This window comes from Mobula birostris, chromosome 11 (genome assembly GCF_030028105.1).
Source record: "Mobula birostris isolate sMobBir1 chromosome 11, sMobBir1.hap1, whole genome shotgun sequence".
Taxonomy (NCBI): domain Eukaryota; kingdom Metazoa; phylum Chordata; class Chondrichthyes; order Myliobatiformes; family Myliobatidae; genus Mobula; species Mobula birostris.
This window is the reverse complement of record NC_092380.1, coordinates 55,783,890-55,805,171: the sequence shown is the minus strand read 5'-3', so window position 1 is coordinate 55,805,171 and position 21,282 is coordinate 55,783,890. Positions and strand designations below refer to the sequence as shown.

General features: G+C 42.6%; 1 protein-coding gene across 2 annotated transcripts in view; it reads left to right on the top strand.

The window, feature by feature from the left end:
* Positions 1-18,278: 18,278 nt before the first annotated feature.
* ptdss2 (phosphatidylserine synthase 2) overlaps positions 18,279-21,282 on the top strand; it is a 78,093-nt gene continuing 75,089 nt past the window's right edge. For both annotated transcript variants that reach the window (XM_072272258.1, XM_072272257.1), the window contains exon 1: positions 18,279-18,643. In XM_072272258.1, the coding sequence (XP_072128359.1) occupies positions 18,396-18,643 (248 nt within the window). In that variant the 5' untranslated portion in view covers positions 18,279-18,395. The remainder of the gene's footprint in view (positions 18,644-21,282) is intronic.

Genomic DNA, 21,282 nt, shown 5'->3' with positions numbered 1-21,282 from the left:
CAGCATCAATGTTTAGAAAAAAACAGCTGAGGAAGTGGGCCTGAGGAAGACCAAAACAACATGCCCTGCAAAGAGGCAGCCATAGCTAGGATCCATAAGAGTTCCCAATCTTAGCATTATACAGCATGAAAACAAGCCCTTCGACCAAGTCATCCAAGCTGACCAAGGTGTCTTCCTGAGCCAGTTCAATTTGCATGTATTTGGCCTATATCTCGCTGAACCTTTCCTATCCATAAGGTCATTGATCTGGAATAGGTGAGTGAAATGGAAGGGGACATTCATCCAAGCTTTGTAGCATTGGTTATGGAAAAGAATAATGTCGAACAATGGACTAGGACAGCTTTGAGAAAGAGTGAGCCTGGATTGTTTCAGAGAGAGAATAAGAGCATATACTATTCATCCAGGTCAGGGGAGTCTTCAACAAAGAAGCAGCGAGCCCTGAGACCATGCGTGTATGGAATGGAGATGCAAAGAAATTATACATCAGTGGCGAAGGTGACCTGGTTATGAGCATGAAACTATGTATGTGGCAAGTTTATTAGCGGTCTCAATGATGTACAACGTAAAGGCAGGAAGAAGTAAGTTCAGGTGGACAAGAGCAGGCTGGAACAAAGGGTCTGCTGGTAACTCTGGCTTATGGATCTTAGGGCAAAGGTGGAAAGGGTCTGTTCCAAGTTGGGGAATCATGAGGGTGCAATCAAAGTGAGATTAGCTGCATTTGTCACTTGTACAGCAAAATATACAGTGAAATGCATTGTTTGCATCAAATCAAATCATTAATGATTATTCTGGGAACAGCCCACACGTATCAATACGCTTGCAGAGCCAACATAGCATGCCCACAACTTATTAACCCTAACCCTAACCATACGACTTTTGAATGTGGGAGGAAATTGGAGCACCAGGAGGAAACCCAGGAGGTAAACGGGAGTTGTGTATTTAATATTTCTGTCGTAATTCAGTAATATTGTAAACATATTGCTTGATTAAGCATTCTTGTTCATTTAAATAATTCATTATGGATTATATGTAAAAATAAGTGAATTGCATATGTCATGATCTACCATGTAATACATGAGTGTCTCATTTAAAGTAAACATGAACTAAGACTCGCAACTCTCAGCTCTCTGTTTTCCTTTGAATTACTGTAGTTTGATGTTTTAGAGTTACAATCATAAGATATAGGAGCAGAAGTAGGCCATTCAGCCCATCGAGACTTCTCCACCATTCAATCATGCGCTGATCCAATTCTTCCAGTCATCCCCACTCCCCTGCCTTCTCCCCATACTCTTTGATGCCCTGGCTAATCAAGAACCTATCTATCTCTGCCTTAAATGCATCCAATGACTTGACCTCCACAGCCGCTCATGGCAACAAATTCCACAGATTTACCACCCTCCAACTAAAGTAATTTCTTCAAATCTCTACTCTAAATGAACGTCTTCAATCCTGAAGTTGTGTTCTCTTGTCCTAGTCTCCCCTACTATGGGAAAAAACTTTGCATATCTAATCTGTTCAGGCCTTTTAACATTCGGAATATTTCTATGACACTCCCCGCCCATTCTCTTGAACTCCAGGGAATACAGCCCAAGAGCTGCCAGACGTTCCTCACACAGTAACCCTTTCATTCCTGGAATCATTCTCCTGAATCTTCTCTGAACTCCCTCCAATGTCAGTATATCCTTTCTAAAATAAGGAGCCCAAAACTGCACACAATACTCCATGTGTGGTCTCATGAGTGCCTTATTGAGCCTCAACATCACATCTCTGCTCTTATATTCTATACTTCTAAAAATGAATGCCAACATTACATTCACTTTCCTCACCACCGATTCAACCTGGAGGTTAACCTTTAGAGTATCCAGCACAAGGACTTCCAAGCCCCTTTGCATCTCTGCATTTTGAATTCTCTCCCCATCTAAATAAATGTCTGCTCATTTATTTCTTCCACTAAAGTGCATGACCATACACTTTCTGACATTGTACTTCATTTACCACTTCTTTGCCCATTCCCCTATACTATCTAAGTCTTTCTGCAGGCTCTCTGTTTCCTCAACACTACCCGCTCCTCCACCTATCTTTGTATCATTGGCAAAATTAGCTACAAGTCCATTGATTCCATAGTCCAAATCATTGACATACATCATAAAAAGAGGCGGTCCCAACACCGATCCCCGTGGAACTCTACTGGTAAACGGCAGCCAGCCAGAATAGGATCCTTTTGTTCTCACTCTGTTTTCTGCCAATCAGCCAGTGCTCCACCCTTGTAATTCCATGGGCTCTTATCTTGCTCAGTAGCCTCATGTGCGGCACCTTTACAAAGGTCTTCTAAAAATCCAAGTACACTACATCTACTGCATCTCCTTTGTATACCCTGCTTGTAATGTCCTCAAAAAATTGCAGTAGGTTTGTCAGGCAGGATTTTCCTTTCAGGAAACCATGCTGGCTTTGGCCTATCTTGTCATGTGCCTCCAGGTACGCCATAATCTCATCCCTAACAATTTATTCCAATAACTCCCAACCACTGATGTCAGGCTAACAGGTCTATGGATTCCTTTCTGCTGCCTCCCACCCTTCCTAAATAGTGGAGTAACATTTGCAATTTTCCAGTCATCTGGTACAATGCCAGAATCTATTGATTCTTGAAAGATTATTGTTATGCCTCCGTAATCTCTCCAGCTACTTCCTTTAGAACCCGAAAGTGCATTCCATCAGGTCCAGGAGATTTATACACCCTCAGACCATTAAACTTCCTGAGCATCTTCTCAGTCGTAATTTTCACTGCACATACTTCACCTCCCAGACACTCTTGAATGTCTGGTATACTGCAGATGTCTTCCACTGTGAAGACTGATGCAAAATGCGCATTCAGTCCCTCTGCCATCTCTGTGTCTCTCATTACAATATCTCCAGTGTCATTTTCTATTGGTCCTATATCTACCCTCAACTCTCTTTTACCCTAAAGCTGTTAGTATCTTCTTTGATATTAGTCTCCAGCTTCCTTTCATAATTCATCTTTTCCTTCCTAATGACCTTCTTAGTTTCTTTCTGCAAGTTTTTAAAAGCTTCCCAATCCCCTATCTTCCCACTAGCTTTGGCTTCCTTGTATGCCCTCTCTTTTGCTTTTACTTTGGCTCTGACTTCACTTGTCAGCCATGGTAGTGTCCTTCTTCCAATTGAAGATTTCTTCTTATTTGGAATATATCTGTCTTGCACTTCCCTCATTTTTCATTTTAAATCTTTTTTATTAATTATTATTGAAGATCAACAAAAACATTACAAAGTAATCAAGTCAACATGCCAATATGTACAATCAGAAATTAAATTATCAAATAACTGATTAACAAAGCTAAACAATATATCAATAATAAGAAAAAAATAAAATGTTAAAACTATTTTTTTGGAAAAAAGAAAGAAGGAAAAAAAGAACCCATACTAACTAAAACAAAAAAAAAAACCCTACTAACAAAAAAAAACGAAAAAAAATATTGCGAGCACAACCCCGGAGTTATACGCCATATAAGCTTCCATAAAAGAAAAACATCAATCCGCAAACCCAAATCCATTTAAACAAGAATCAGAAGGGAACCATCTTAATTAACTCAAATCAAATGATAGTAGTGGGCAAAAGAACCCCACCTTTTCTCAAGTCAAATCGAGGATCAAAAGTTCGACTTCTGATTTTCTCCAAACTAAGACATAACATCATTTGAGAGAACCATTGTATCAAAGTTGGTGCAGAGGCATCTTTCCATTTCAATAAAATAGCCCTTCTGGCCAATAATGTAACAAATGCAATTACATGTTGGTCTGATATAGAAATACCATGAATATATTGAGGGATTATACTGAACATAACTGTCAATTTATTAGGTTGTAAATTAATTTTTTAAGCTTTAGAAATTGTAGAGAAAATAGATTTCCAAAACTGTTTCAATACAGAACACAACCAAAACATATGTGTCAATGTAGCTGTCTCAGTTTTACATCTATCACACAGACTATTGACATTACGAAATATTTTAGTCAGTCTCTCCTTTGTCAAATATTAACGATGTATAATTTTAAAGTGAATTAAAGAGTGACTGGCACAAATTGAAGAAGAATGAACTAACTTCAAAATTCGCAACCAATCCTCTGTGATCAAGGTCATGTTAAGCTCTCTTTCCCGATCTTGCTTAATCTTAAGTAAAGGATAATTGTACTGTTGTAATAGTAAATTATAAATTTTCCCAATAAAACCTTTCACTAAAGGATTCATTTTTAAAATAATGTCTAACAGGTCAGAATCTTGTATATATGGAAAATTACTTAAATATTCTTGTAAGAAATGTGAGTACGAGAGAGAGTATTTAGTTACTAATTTCTCAAAAGACATCAGTCGGCCTTCTTGGAACAGATCCATGAAGGGGTAGACTCCTTTATTCCTCCAAAGAAAAAAAGTAGGATCACTAAGTGAAGGTTTAAATAAATAATTTCGATAAATTAAACTAAGAAGGTTAAATTTTTTGAGATTAAAAAAATTACGAAACTGGTACCAAATTCATGATGACTGCTTAATCATAGGATATAAATTTAGATTAGAAAGTTTGGTTAGTTGTACAGGTAAAAAAGCTCCTAATAACGAGGTTAAATAAAATTGTTTCACAGCTTTCAATTCCAAATCAACCCAAGGTGGTCATTCATTTTTATCAGTCCAATATAACCAAGAACACACATAATGCATATTAACAGCCCAATAATAAATTCTTAAATCAGGCAGAGCAAGACCTCCATCCTTTTTTAATTTCTGTAAGTGATATTTTCCAATTCTTGGTCTTCTATTATTCAAAAAAAAGATGAAATAATAGAACCAACCTGATTAAAAAACTTCTTAGTTAAAAAATAGGAATATTTTGAAATACATATACAAATTTTGGTAAGATCATCATTTTAAATGCATGAATTTGGTCAGCTAACGAAAGTGTAAGTGGATTCCATCTACAAAATAATTGCTTCATAAAATCCACTAAAGGAACTAAATTAGCTCTATAAAGGTCTCTGTAATTTTTAGTGATGAGAATACCTAAATATTTAAAAGAGTCTGTAACTTTAAAAGGAATGTCATCATATATAGAAGCAGAATCATTTAGAGGTTTAGTTTATATCCCGAAAACTTTCCAAATTCATTTAATAATTTCAATAAACTAGGAATGGATTCTTCAGGATTCGAAACATAAACTAAGAGATCATCAGCATGAAGGGAGATCTTATGAATAGTCCCATTTATGGAAATTCCATGGATATCTTTAGCTTCACGAAGTACGATGGCCAAGGGTTCCAACACCAGATTTAATTTGGTGTTATTTAATCTGTTATTCCCTCATTTTTTGCAGAAACTCCAACCATTGCTGCTCTGCTGTCCTTCCTGCTAGTGTCTCTTTCCAGTCAGCCTTGGCCAGTTCCCCTCTCATGCCATTGTAATTTCCTTTATTCCGCTGAAATACCTACACATTGGAATTTAGTTTCTCCTTCTCAAGTTTCAAAGTCAACTTATCATATTGTGATCACTGTTGCCCAAGGGTTCCTTAACCTTAAGCTCTCTTATCACCTCCAAATCATTGCATAACACCCAACCCAGTGCAGCTGATCCCCTAGTGGGCTCAACAACAAGCTCTTCTAAAAAGCCATCCCTCAGACATTCTACAAATTCTTCCTCTTGAGGTCCAGTACTGGCCTGGTTTTCCCAATCCACTTTCATGTTAAAATCCCCAATGATTATCATGATATTGCCCTTCTGACATGCCTTTTCTATCTCCTGCTGTAATTTGTAGTCCACATCCTGGCTGCTGTTCGGAGGCCTGTATTCAACTGCCATTAGGGTCCTTTTACCCTTGCCATTTCTTAACTCAACCCATAGAGACTCTACACCTTCTATGTCATCCCTTTCTAATAATTTAATATTATTTTATACACAGGGCCACACCACCCCCTTCTGCCTCCTTACCTATCTTTCTGATATACCGTATATCCTTGGACATTCAGCTCCCAATGGCAGCCATCCTTTAGCCAAGTTTCAGAGAACGTCATACTTGCCAATCTGTAGCTGAATTTCAAGCTTGTCCATTTTATTTCTTGTGCTGCGTGCATTCAAATATAGCACTTTCAGTCCAGTATTTGTTGCTTTCCGTTTTAACTGCACCGCGCCTCTATTGCCCTGTAACTCATCCCACTAGCTGTGTTTATGCCTTATCTCATGCCTGCCCTTTCTATCATCTCTGTTGCATGCTATCTTTGATTTATTTCTGTCTTCCCCTTCTTCAGCCCTATCACTCAGGTTCCCATCCCCCTGCCAAATTAGCTTAAACCCTCCCTGACAGCTCTATTAAACCAGCCTGCTAGGATATTGGACCCCTTTGGGTTCAGATGTAACCCGCCTTTTTGTACAGATTGTACCTCCCCCGGAAGAGGCCCCAATGATCCAGGAACCTGAAGCTCTGCCCCCTACACCAGCCTCTTAACCATGCATTCATATGCTTGATCAAGCCATTCTTGTGCTAGTCACAATCATAACAGTGGTGATGAGATAGTTTTAAAACGTTCCTGAGATGACCACCTACCTGTGGAAGTGCAGCGAGATGTTTGAGTTAAAGAAAAAGCAGCGCAGTATGTGTTCTTCAGAAGGGAAGGCATGATTGAGTTTTAAAGATGTCATAAAACGGAAAAATTCATGGGTACCTAAATAGTGAGTACTGGATGATAATAATTATAAAAAATGCAGAAATGGTTGGCTGCAGTCAGGATCACTGATGTCTTAGGTTACATGACAGACAATTGGATTTTATATAACTGGGAGAAATTCAGAAGGTGCAGGATAGATACATCCCAAAGAAAAAGTATTCCAAAGGCAGGATGACACAATCGTGGCTGACAAGAGAAGTCCAAGCCAACATAAAAACCAAACAGAGGTGATATCCTAGAGCAAAAATTACTGGAATGTTAGAGGATTGGGAAGCTTTTAAAAACCAACAGGAGGCAACAAAATTAGTCATAAAGAAGGAAAAGATAGAATACTAAAGTAAGCAAGTCAATAATATTAAAGAGGATACCAAAAGTTCATCAGATATATGAAGTGTAAAATAGAGGTGAGATAGCTATCAGACCACTGGAAAATGATGTGGGAGAGGTAGTAATGGGGGAACTAGGAAATGGTGGATGAATTGAATAAGTATTTACAACAGTCTTCACAATGAAAGACACTAGCAGTATGGTGGAAATGGAAGAGTGTCAGGGAGCAGAAGTGCGTGAATTTGCCATTACTGGGTAGAAGGTGCTTGGGAAACTGAAAGGCCTAAAGGTAGATAAGTCTCCTAGACCATATTATCTGCACCCCAGGGTTCTGAAAGAAGTGGCTGAAGATATTGTGGAAGCATTAGTACTGATCTTTCACTTTATCAATGGATTATGGCATGGTTCTGGAGGAATGGAAAGTTGCATATGTCACTCCACTCTTTAAGAAGGAAGAGAGGCAGAAGAAAGGAAATTATAGACTTTTTAGTCTGACCTCAGTGGTTGGGAAGATGTTGGAGTCAATTGTTAAGGAAGTAGTTTCGGAGTACTTGGAGGCTCATAATAATAAAGTATGCTAAATACAGCATGGTTTACTTAAGGAAATATCTTGCCTGACAAATCTTTTGGAATTCTTTGAAGAAATAACAAACAGGATAGACAAAGGAGAACTGGTGGATGTTGTATACTTGGATTTTCAGAAGGCCTTGATAAGGTGCAACAAATGATGCTGCTCAGCAAGTGAAGAATCCATGGTATTACAGGAAAGCTACTAGCATGGACAGAGCATTAGCTGATTGGCAGGAGTCAAAGAGTGGGAATCAAGGAAGCCTTTTCTGCTCGGCTTGTGGTAACTAGTGGCATTTCACAGGAGTTAGTGTTGGGACCACTTCTTTTTACATTATATTACACTCAGTGATTCAGGAACAGCTTCTTTTCCTGTGCCATCTGATTCCTAAATGGACATTGAAGCTTTGGACACTACCTCACTTTTTAAAAAATATACAGTATTTCTGTTTTTGCACATTTTTAAAAATCTTTTCAATATACGTAATTAATTTACTTGTTTATTTATTATGTTTTATTTTATTTATTATTATTATCATTTTCTCTCAACTAGATTATGTATTGCATTGAACTGCTGCTGCTAGGTTAATAAACTTCACATCAAGTACCGGTGATAATAAACCTGATTCTGATTTGAATGATGGAATTGATGCCTTTGTGGCCAAGTTTTTGGACGATACTAAGATATGAGAAGCGTTGATAGTTTTGAGGAAGCAGAGAGGCTATATAAGAACTTAGATAGATTAGGAGAATGGGTAGATAGAATACAGTGTCAGGAAGTGTATAGTCATGCACTTTGTTAGAAGAAATAAATGTGTGGAATATTTTCTAAATTGAAAGAAAATTCAAAAATCTGAAATGCATAGGAATTTGGGAGACCTTGTGCAGGATTCCCTAAAGGTTAATTTGCAGGTTGAGTCAGTGGTGAGGAAGGCAAATGTAATGTTAGCATTCATTTCAAGAGAACTAGAATATGAAAGCAAGGACGTAATGGTGAGGATTTATAAGGCACTGGTGAGGCCTTGGAGTATTTTGAGCAGTTTTGGGCCTCTTATCAAAGAAAGGATGAGCTGACATTGGAGAGGGTTCAAAGGATGTTCACAAAAATGATTCCGGGATTGAAACGATTATCATATGAGGAGTGTTTGATGGCCCTGAGCCTGTACTCACTGGAATTCGGAAGAATGGGGGGGGGGGGAATCTCATTGAAACCTATCAAATGTTGAAAGGCCTTGATAGGGTAGAGATGGAGAGGATGTTTCCTATGGTGGGCGAGTCTAAGACCAGAGGATACAGCCTCAGATAATCGAATGTCCATTTAAAATGGAGGTGAGGAGAATTTTTTTTAGCCAGAGAGTGGTGAATTTGTGGAATTTGTTGCCACAGATGACTATGGAGGACAAGTCACTGGGTACACTTAAGGCAGATATTGATAGATTCTTCACTAGTCAAGGCATGAAGGAATGCAGGGACAAGGCAGGAGATTGGAGCTGAGAGAGAAATGGATCAGCCACGCTGAAATGGTGGTGAAGACTCAATAGGCCAATGGCCAAATTCTGCTCCTACATCTTATGGTCTTATATACTGAATGGATTGAGGAGTATTTGAAAACAAATGGAATAGCCAATGAGAAACAAGCACCAATTTTGCTGAGTGCATTGTATTTAAAGGTATACATTTTGCTTCAAAGTTTAACTGCTCCAGCTAAACCAGCCAAAATGAAGTTTGCTGATTTTGTGAAAGTAATGCAGGAACATTTAGAACCAAAACCATTGCTGATTAAGGAATGATTTAGGTTTTATAAGTGGAATCTTGCACAACTTACACTTAAAAGAGCAGCTGAAATAGCTTTGTCAATGGAAACAACAGACAGAGACACAATTTAATTGTAGTTATGAATGACATTGAGTGTGAACAAAATTGCAATATCTAAACAGAAACTGGCCTCGCTGAACAAATTGTGTTACTGTTGTGGCAAGACCTCACATACACCAGACGATTAGATTTAAAGGTGAAACTTACAGAAAATGTAATAAAGTAGGTCACAAACAAACATCATGTCTAGCAGACAAAAATAAATGGACTGCTCAGAGATGACAAAAAGTTAAAATGTCAAGCTGTAGTTTCAAAAGCCCAGCACTAATCTGAATGCTGTTGATGAAAAATCTGATGGTGATGAGTGACACAGGACTTGAGATTTACATGTGAAAACTAACATGAAACAAGGAATATGCTTACACCAGAGGTGTGTGGCAAATTAATTAAATGGAATTAGACATTGGCTTGACTGTTTTAGTCATTCCACAAAATGGCTTTGAACAGAATTTCAAAGATACCGAACTGAAGCCTACAGATATCCAACTGAGAACTCAAACCGGAGAAAAGATAACTCCTTCACGATGAGATCTGCAGATGCTGGAAATTCAAGCAACACACATAAAAAATGCTGGTGAACGCAGCAGGCCAGGCAGCATCTATAGGAAGAGGTACAGTTGAAGTTTCGAGCCGAGACCCTTCGACAGGACTAACTGAAAGGACAGATAGAAAGAGATATGAAAGGGTGGGAGGGGGAGGGGTAGATCTGAAATGATAGGAGAAGACAGGAGGAGGAGGGATGGAGCTAAGAGCTGGAAAGTTGAATGGCAAAAGGGATACGAGGCTGGAGAAGGGAAAGGATCATGGGACAGGAGGCCTAGGGAGAAAGAAAGGTAACTCCTGTGAGAATGACATTGGTAACAGGGAACTATAACAACCAACAAACCACATTGTTCTTGTATGTGGTAAAATAGGGAGAGGGGCAGCATTGTGTGGGCTGATAGGCTGAGACAACTACGACTTGATTGGAGATCCATCCACCATTTACATGTTACATCCCCTGAAAGTGAAACAGCAGACACTGATTGCGGGTGTATACAGCAACGTTTATTCACAGGCAAACAATGAAACACTTTACTTGTATGTAAGCTGAACAAGCATTCATCCAAGTCATCCAAACTGTAGAAGCTACAACACTAAGTATTCAATAAACTTGTTAAATCTGTCCAAGTTACACAACAAGATTAAGTGAGTGATAAACAACTACTTAACTAGTTGTGCACTCAAAACATGAGCCCTTCCCCATTAACTGTAACACACCTTCTAAATGTTTTTTCCAGCGCTGCCTGCAGTTCACAGCCTGGAGTGGTTAGGGGTCAAAGGAGCAACTAGCACATGTGCATCAACTTTTGTACACTTGAAGATTGGAAACCAGTCCCAGGTATTGCAGCATGTGACCAGAAACTGGTGCCACAGGGCATGGGAGCTAACCAATGGGAAGGTGGCTAGATACTTCAAATGGGGCCATAATTAACCAGCATGGTGGAAGCGACTTTCGGGACACTATTTGAACAGCAAATAAATTAATCTTCCACATAAATGCCCATGGGCAATGCCAGTGCTCCCAGTAGCCAAGAAGAATGGGTCTGTCAGGATCTATAGAGATTTTAAGGTCACCATCAACCCAGTATTGCAAGTAGATCAATATCCTCTGCCCAGATTAGAGGATATGTTTGAAAACTTTCTGAAGGGAAACATTTCAGCAAAATGGACAGCTGAGGCCCATCTACAGATGGAGATAGAAGAAGAGTCCAAAGCGTTTCTCACCGTAAACAAAGCCCGAAACTATAACAGGCTTATTTTTGGAGTGCATCTGCACTTGCACTCTGGCAGAAAGCTCTGAACCAGGTGCTGCAAGGCTGCCCAGACACTCGGTGTTACTTGGATGACTTCATTTAATGGTGAGGATGATAAGGAACATTTCCAAAATTTCAAGACAGTGTCAGAATGATTAGAAGGTTCTGGGCTCAAAGCACAATGCAACAAGTGTGAATTCTTTAAGCCAACTTCACTTACTGTGGTCACATTATTGATGTTCAAGGATTACACAAATGTGCTGAGAAAATTCAAGCAGTGGTGAATGACCCAAGGCCAAAGGACATGTCACAGTTGTGGCCCTTTTTAGGATTTCTCAACTACTATAACAGGTTTCTACCGAACCTGCCTACTGTGCTCTATCCCTTGAACTAATTACTGCAGATTGGGAGAAATGGCGATGGAGAAAGCCGTGTGAGGTGGCTTTCAAGAAGGTAAAGGAAATGGTGACATCAGACACCGTTCTCATACATTATGATACACATCGTCCAGTGAAGCTTGCCTGTACACTTCACCTTATGGTATAGGTGTAGTCATCTTACAGGTTATGAGAGATGGAAGTGCACACCTCATAGCTTTTGCATTCCCATAGACACTGCAGTGAAAAAATATGCACAGATAGACAGAGAGGCCTTGAGTTTGGTTTGTGGTGTAAAACATCTTAACCAGTACTTGTATGGGGAGAAAGTTTACCTGAAGAATTTACAAAGAAGGACTCTCCTCTTGACATATTCTCCCCAACACAAATTGGAAGTCTCTCTATTATGTCAGAGATAATCCAAAGGGAAACTAGATAAGACCCATACTGTCTCAGGTCCACATGGCCATCTAAAATAGCTGAAATGTGCAGCAGAAATGACAGTTTCCCCATTTTTACCAGCACCAGGATGAACTTGCCATTGATGGAGTTTGCCTTATATGGGGATTGAGAGTTGTAGTGTTATCCAAGCTGAGAGCTAGTGTTGGAGGAGCTGCATGCCAGTTATCAAGGTGTGATTAAAATGAAAGTGTTGACTCTAAGCTTTGTCTATGGCTTGGGATAGATTACCGGATTGAACAGTTTGGCATGCACTGTGTGGGACGTCAACGTGTGCAGAAGATGCCAAGAGCAGTGCATCTCCATCCCTGGGAATGGCTGGCATTGCCCTGGCAGAGAATTCATATGGATTTTGTCAGACCATTCATGGGTGCAAAGTTCTTGGTAGTAGTGGATGTAGCTACAAAATGGCCAGAAGATTCCACTACAGTCTTGCATACAGTTGATGTGTTTAGAAGCCTCTTCTCAAGGACTGCTTGTTCTGTGACAATGGACCACAGCTTGTTGCGGAACAGTTTCAGGTCATTCCTAAAAATGAATGGAATAAGACATATTACATCTGCCCTGTACCACCCAGCTACGAATGGAAAGTTTGTCCAGAGTCAAAAGAGCACACTGCGAGCAATGTCAACAGAACACGCTGCACTAACAATGAACCAGTACATCACCAATGCAAATTGCAATGCAGCATACTCCACAACCAATAACTCACCAGCTATGCTGTTCCTAGGTCTTGCCTTGTGTTCATGCTTGGATCTCCTCAAACCCAATCTCAGAAGGAATATGCAAAACAAACAGCTGAGACAAATTGAAGGTGCCTCAAACAAGGAGATTTGCTGTTTCACTGCTGGACAAGCACTCTTGGCAAGGAACTACAGAAGTGATCAAAAGTGGGTACTTGGAAAGATTAGGGACAGAACTGGACCACTGTCCTATGCAGTGGAGATTGCGTCTGATATCAAATGGAGAAGACACATCGATCAGTTTAGGAGAGCAGAGTCAATCGTTAGAGAAAAAAGGTGGTTACTGCTGTCAGAACCACTTCCTCCAGTCTGAGTCAACTTCTACAACCACCACATAGGATGCCCGAGAAGCTGAGATTGTTCCACAGCCACAACTTCTACAGCCACTCTGCCAAGCAGAGTGATCCCCTTGAGAAGAAAGATATTCTCCAACAAGAGTAAGAAAGCCTCCACATCAATTAAATTTTTAGGCCTGAATAGGACAATTTAAAATTTATTCTGCTGTGGATGTCTGTATTGTAGTTATATTATTTAGTATATTGTGTGTATAAAATGACTAGAGAGCATTACATTACATATTTGAGTTGAGATGCATTCTATATTGAGTTGGAGATTATCGCTAAACAGAGAGGAGTGTTGTGTATTTAATATTTCAGTATTATTTGAGTATTCGTGTAAATATATTGTTTGGTTAAGCATTCTTGTTTACTTAAGTAATTCATTATGGGTTACATGTAAAAATTAGTGAATTGCATACATTATGATGTTACCATGTGATAGAAACATAGAAACATAGAAAATAGGTGCAGGAGTAGGCCATTCGGCCCTTCGAGCCTGCACCGCCATTTATTATGATCATGGCTGATCATCCAACTCAGAACCCCACCCCAGCCTTCCCTCCATACCCCCTAACCCCCGTAGCCACAAGGGCCATATCTAACTCCCTCTTAAATATAGCCAATGAACTGGCCTCAACTGTTTCCTGTGGCAGAGAATTCCACAGATTCACCACTCTCTGTGTGAAGAAGTTTTTCCTAATCTCGGTCCTAAAAGGCTTCCCCTCTATCCTCAAACTGTGACCCCTCGTTCTGGACTTCCCCAACATCGGGAACAATCTTCCTGCATCTAGCCTGTCCAATCCATTTAGGATCTTATACGTTTCAATCAGATCCCCCCTCAATCTTCTAAATTCCAACGAGTACAAGCCCAGTTCACCCAGTCTTTCTTCATATGAAAGTCCTGCCATCCCAGGAATCAATCTGGTGAACCTTCTCTGTACTCCCTCTATGGCAAGGATGTCTTTCCTCAGATTAGGGGACCAAAACTGCACACAATACTCCAGGTGTGGTCTCACCAAGGCCTTGTACAACTGCAGTAGTACCTCCCTGCTCCTGTACTTGAATCCTCTCGCTATAAATGCCAGCATACCATTCGCCTTTTTCACCGCCTGCTGTACCTGCATGCCCACTTTCAATGACTGGTGTATAATGACACCCAGGTCTCGTTGCACCTCCCCTTTTCCTAATCGGCCACCATTCAGATAATAATCTGTTTTCCTATTTTTGCCACCAAAGTGGATAACTTCACATTTATCCACATTAAATTGCATCTGCCATGAATTTGCCCACTCACCCAACCTATCCAAGTCACCCTGCATCCTCTTAGCATCCTCCTCACAGCTAACACTGCCACCCAGCTTCGTGTCATCCGCAAACTTGGAGATGCTGCATTTAATTCCCTCATCCAAGTCATTAATATATATTGTAAACAACTGGGGTCCAGCACTGAGCCTTGCGGTACCCCACTAGTCACGGCCTGCCATTCTGAAAAGGTCCCGTTTATTCCCACTCTTTGCTTCCTGTCTGCTAACCAACTCTCCACCCACACCAATACCTTACCCCCAATACCGTGTGCTTTAAGTTTGCACACTAATCTCCTGTGTGGGACCTTGTCAAAAGCCTTCTGAAAATCCAAATATACCACATATGTGTGTACCTCACTTAAAGTAAACATGAACTAAGACTCACATCTCTCAGCTCTTTTGTTTTCCTTTGAATTAGTTTCAAGTTTTGGAGTTACAAAACACAACAACCGGGAGAATGTAGAAAGTGATTACAGACAGCAGTGGGAAACAAACCTGAATTGGTGACTGCTGGCACTGCAAAATGTTAATGTTTGTCTGGGAGACAGTGGCCTGACATTCAGTGGAGAAGTCAATAGGGGCATGGGTGCCAGAGAACTGAAGTTTGGCTTCTGCAGGAGATCAGTTTGCTCAATCACTACAGCTTCAGTGGATTTAATGAAGATGCTGGGATTTTCAGCAAGGGTGGAGGTGGGAGTGAGTCAGGTGTTTGGATAAACAGAATCGGTCGATGTTACATTGGTTAATAGACTGCAAGAATGAAGGCAGTCAAAAGGAGGAGTCCAGCTAGATCAGGAATTATGGAGATGGAAGAAAAGGTCCACCATCTGAGGTGAAGACTGCAAGAAGTTTGTACATTCTTCCCATGACCACGAGGGTTTCCTCCCAAAGACAAATTGGTTAGTGGTTAATTGATCATTGTAAATTGTCCTGTGATTAGGCTAGAGTTAAACAGTTTGGTTGCTGGGCAATGTGGCCCAACGAGCCACAGCCCAGAAGGGCCTGGTTCACAATGTATCGCTAAATAAATAAAATAATTAAGACTCTCATCCAAAGAGATAGACATTATTAAAAGGCAGAAGATTAAGAGACCAAATATTATACTGGGCTTGAAATTCATAGATGCTGCCTGACCTGCTGAATTCTTCCAGCATTTTCTGTGTCTTACTCTAGATTTCCAGCATCCGCAGAATCTCTTTTGTTTGTGACTATTGTCCATCTGGATATATTGCAACCTTCCTGACTTAAAAGAGAATCCAATAATTTCAGATAGCTTGCTTTTTCTATTGGTATCCCAATAAGTTCAGATTGGCAACAACATCTCCTCCACGATCTCCATCAGCAAGGGTGCACCACAGGACTGTGTGCTTAGCTCCCTGCTCCACTCGCTTTACACCTATAACTCTGTGGCTAAGCACAGCTCTCACACCATATTCAAGTTTGCCGATGACACCACTGTTGAGAGCCAAATCAAAGGTGGTGATGAATTAGCATACTGGAGGGAGATTGAAAATTTGGCAGAGTAGTATCATAACAACAACCTCTCACTCAATGTCAGCAAGACTAAGGAACTGTTTGTAGACTTCAGGAGAGGGAAACCAGAAATCCACGAACCAGTTTGAGGATCAGAGTTGGAGAGCGTTGGCAACTTTAAATCCCCGAGTGTATTTCAGAGAATCTGTCTTGGACCTAGCGTGTAAATGCAATTGCGAAGAAAGTACAGCAGCATCTCTACTTCCTTAGGAGTCTATGGAGATTCAGTTTGACATCAAAAACTTTGACAAACTTCTATAGACGTGTAGTGGAGAAAATATTCACTGGCTGCATCATGGCCTGATATGGAAACAACAATGCCTTTGAACGTAAGATCCTACAAAAGGTATTGGATTCAGCTCAATACATCATGGGTAAAGTCCTCCCAACCATTGAGCACATCTAGATGAAACACCATCATAGGAAAGCAGCATCCATGATCAATGGTCCTCACCAACCAGGCCATGCTCTTTTCTCACTGCTGCCATCAAGTAGAAGGTACAAAATCCTCAGAACTTGCATCATGGTATTCAAGAACAGCTACTGCCCCACAACCATCAGGCTCTTGAACAAAAGGGAATAACTGCACTCATTTGCCCATCCATTGAGATGTTCCCACAACCAATGATTTCACTTTAATGACACTTTATCTTTTTATTTTATGTTCTCATTATTTATTGCTATTTATTTATATCTACATTTGCACAGTTTGTTGTCTTCTGTTGATCTTTCATCAATCTTATTATAGTTAATATTCTATGGGCTTGCTGAGTATGCCCGCAGGAAAATGAATCTCAGGTTTGCATGTGGAGATATATATGTACTTCAATAATAAATTTACTTTGAACTTCAGGAACTGGACAATTCTGTTGAAATTCTATGTCTATACTTTTACCTCAGGCTTTTTTGCTCTACGGATGTTACCTGATCTTCGGGCCTTGTCAAATGTTTTCCTCTTGGCTTCAAAAACTCTGACCTGAGTTTCTGTTCCAACAGTTCTTTTATTTATTTTTTTCTCTCACACAATTCACTCATTAATTTATCAGTTAGACAGATCCATACACAACCAACTTACTTACTGCCCCACATGCCACTGGCGTTTAGGGCAGCAGTGAACGTCCTCTAACTTTGGTGGTGCTCAGGGCTTCCTTCATTGTGTCAGTAGCTTCCTCTTGGTTTTCACTACTGTCTTGCAAGTCCCAGCTGGAGACACAGGAATACAGTTGCACTCAGGTAGAGACGGATCTTTCATTGCTGTTTCCATAGCAATTTTATTTTACTAGTCAGGGTTGTTAGCCCTGAGCTGAACCCCTGAACCTGGAGGACCAGTGGACCACTCTTAGTCTGACCACTTTGACCAAGAGCCAAAGCATAAAGCCCTGACCCCAGCCAAATCTCCATTGAGGCATGCAAGCCTCCAAACCACAACAAGGTTGTGGTCCTCTTGGAGGGTACACAACTAAATACAACCAAAAACAGTTACTTTCCCCAAACAGGCTGACCAATACTTCCACTCACTATCCTATCCTCCATATCCCTTACTGCTTCATCATTTTCTGTCAGAGACACCTTATATACAGACATTCCTGTACCTAGAGTCACTTTATGTAAATAAGCTTTTTATGTATTTATATTTATGTTCTTTTATTATTGATTTTTTTACCTTGTTATTTTGTGCTGCGTCGGATCCAGAGTATTTTGCTCGTTACACATGTGCACTGGAAATCACCTTAAACAATCTCGAATCCTGTCTTGAATTACTTCTGAATGGCCTCACTTGTGTGTCCTATTCAAACTTTTCCCACCCTCTCTGCCACTCAAAACTAACTTGTAATATTTCAAGTTTTCTCTTTCCACAGATGCTGTCTGACCTGCAGTGTGCTTTGTATACTTTTACCTCCACAATCCATCACGTACCTATGCAGTCTTGCCAACTACCTTTTTGTTTAAGTTGAAACAGTCCCTATTCAGTGACTGACTTGTTCATTCTATCCTTATTCTAATAGAAGGACCACCAGTAGACCATAAGCCATTAACCTTCATGTGGTGCCCACACTTCTGCTGTTACCTGAGCAACAGCAGCAATCGAAATTTGTTTTGATTCTGGATCTGCCCCTCAAGCCTCGTTGTGATAATGGAACGAGAGACATGCCGCTCAAGCAGTGTTTTGATGCCCCTCTAGCCTCGTTGTGGTGCCAATCCCACCCCGGCTACTTCACGAGGACGGGGTGGGGGTGCGCCTGCGCAGTGATGCTGTAGGAGCTGGCCAGTGCCTCGCTCTTGCTTGCGGATTGAAGGCAGCACGGGAGACCGGTCAAGTGAGAGACGCAGTTCGGCGCCCAGCCGAAGCACCGCGATGTTTCGCGGGACTAGTGCTGATCGTGGCACGGTGAGGAGATCGGCCGGTGGCGAGCCGAACGGATTGTGGAGCGAGCCGGAGCCGGAGACGGGAAGTCGGCAGCATCGCGGGGAGGGGGCGAGCGGCGGCGGCGGCAGCGGCAACGGCAACGGCAACGGCAACGGCGGGCGCCGGGACAAGGTAGACGAAGCCCGGCGCAGTACAGAGTCCGAAGTGTTTGACGATGGCACCGTCACTTTCTTCTGGTGAGAACTGAGGGGGAGAGAGGCACTGGCCAGGATAGTGATGGGGAGGGAGAGGGGCTGCTGACAGGATGGGTGGGGAAAAGGGCTGCTGACCGGTGGCCGGGGGGTGGGGGAGAGAGAGGGACTGCTGACCGGTGACGAGGGTGGGGGGGGGAGAGTGGGGTTGCTGACCCGTGACGGGGGGGGGGGGGGAGAGAGGGACTGCTGACCGGTGACGAGGGTGGGGGGGAGAGAGTGGGGCTGGTGACGGGTGGGGGGGAGGGAGAGTGGAGCTGCTGACCGGTGACGGGTGGGTGGGGAGAGTGGGGTTGCTGACCCGTGACGGGTGGGGGGGGAGAGAGAGGGGCTGCTGACCGGTGATGGGTGGGGGGGGGAAGAGTGGGGCTGCTGACCCGTGACGGGTTGGGGAGGAGAGGGGCTGCTGACTGGTGACAGGTGGAGGGGGGCAGAGGAGAGTGGTGCTGATGACGGTGATGGGGGAGAGAGGGACTGCTGACCTTTGACGGGTGGTGGGGAGAGGGGGGGTTGCTGACCGGTGACGGGGGGGGGGGGAGAGAGAGGGACTGCTGACCGGTGACGAGGGTGGGGAGGAGAGTGGGGCTGCTGACCGGTGACGGGGGGGGGGGGAGAGAGAGGGACTGCTGACCGGTGACGAGGGTGGGGAGGAGAGTGGGGCTGCTGACTGGTGACGGGTGGGGGGGAGGGAGAGTGGGGTTGCTGACCCGTGACAGTGGGCGGGGGGGGGGGGGGAGAGAGGGACTGCTGACCGGTGACGGGTGGGGGAGGAGAGGGGCTGCTGTCCTTTGACGGGTGGTGGGGAGAGGGGGGGTTGCTGACCGGTGATGGGGGGGTGGGGGAGAGAGGGACTGCTGACTGGTGACGGGGTGGGGTGGGAGAGAGTGGGACTGCTGACCAGTGACAGGGGTGGGGGGGGGGGAGAGAGTGGGGCTGCTGACCGGTGATGGGTGGGGGAGGAGAGGGGCTGCTGACCTTTGACGGGTGGTGGGGAGAGGGGGGGTGGGGGGAGAGAGGGACTGCTGACCGGTGATGGGGTGGGGGGGGAGAGAGTGGGACTGCTGACCAGTGACAGGGGTGGGAGGGGGAGAGAGTGGGGCTGCTGACCGGTGATGGGTGGGGGGGGGGAGAGAGTGGGGCTGCTGATCCGTGACGGGTGGGGGGGGGGAAGGGGCTGCTGACTGGTGGAGGGGGGGGAGGAGAGTGGTGCTGATGACAGTGATGGGGGAGAGAGGGGCTGCTGACCTTTGTTGGGTGGTGGGGAGAGGGGGGCTGCTGACCGGTGATGGGTGGGGGGGGGGAGGGAGAGGGTGGGCTGCTGACCGGTGATTGGAGGGAGGGGAGAGGGGCTGCAGACCGGTGACGGGAGGAGGGGCTGATGACTGGCGACGGGATGGAGTGAGAGAAGGGGCTGTTGACTGGCGATGGGGGAGGGGTGAGAGAGGAATCACTGCTGATGGGGAAAGGGGAAGAGTCAGTAATGGAAGTGTGTAGAGAGAGAGCTGGCAGTGGATGTGTTGGGGGAACCTTGGGACTGGTTGGGAATTTGGTGCATTTTGGTGATTGGTGAATGATTATGATTTTGTGGTTATTAAGCAGGACTGGGATTATAATTAATAATTGCATAGTGGCTTGGACAGGTACTTTAAGTACTTTGAGGGCAGAGCTGGGTTGGAGCTATATTGGGGGTGTTTTTAATCAGTAGGGTGCACTCTTCTGGCGCTAAATGGTGGCACGAGATTTATGTTCCTGCTGTTTGCTCTGAGAAATGGATTACTGCGAGATACAAGTTTCTTTCCAATTGGTTTTGAGTAAGATTATGTAAAGACAGAGAAATACTTAGCAGGTCAGGTAGCATCTGTGATGTTGATGTTTCAAATTGAAGACCCTTTGTCAGAACTGAAATATTAACTTTTATTTTTCTTCCACTGATGGATGACCATCATTTCCATCATTTTCTGTTTTTAATTTGAGATTTCCAGCATCTGCATTTTGTTAATTTACAAGAAACAAAGTATTGGATTTTGTAAAATGAAGCCTCAGCAAGTTATGATGTTGCAAGGCTCGAAGGATTAAATTTTCAGAATGAAAGGGTTAAGAGTTTGCAGGATACTGTACTTCCGTCATTGCAGTGTTTTGATTCTTATAGCACAGATAGAATCCTTCCATTTTGGAAATAGCAAATAAATCAGCCTCCTGTTGGTTGAAATATAGCATCAGATTCCCTTAGCAGGTGCATTTCTGCCCCAGTGCTCTGGATCCAGTTTATTCAGTTTTAGTGCACTTTTTTTTATTAAGTTTTCTGTAGAATATACATTATTAACCCACAAAAGATATGAAACCTTCAGCCTAACGAGGATTTGACGTAGGGTTAAAGTAATACTTTATGTAAAAGTCACCTTCACATATTTAAAGCTGATTTCAGTTGCTGAGTTATTACAGGCTGCTGCAGAAATCGCATTATATATTATCAAATTTCTAATTCATGTTCTTTGAGTACTTTTACAATAGATTAGCTATTGTGTTTTACCCATGTCCATACAATCAAAGTAGTTCAATTGCTGTGCTACTTTTGAGTTCGTTAATAAAAATGCTGTTCAATAATTTTGGCAAGTGCAGGTACT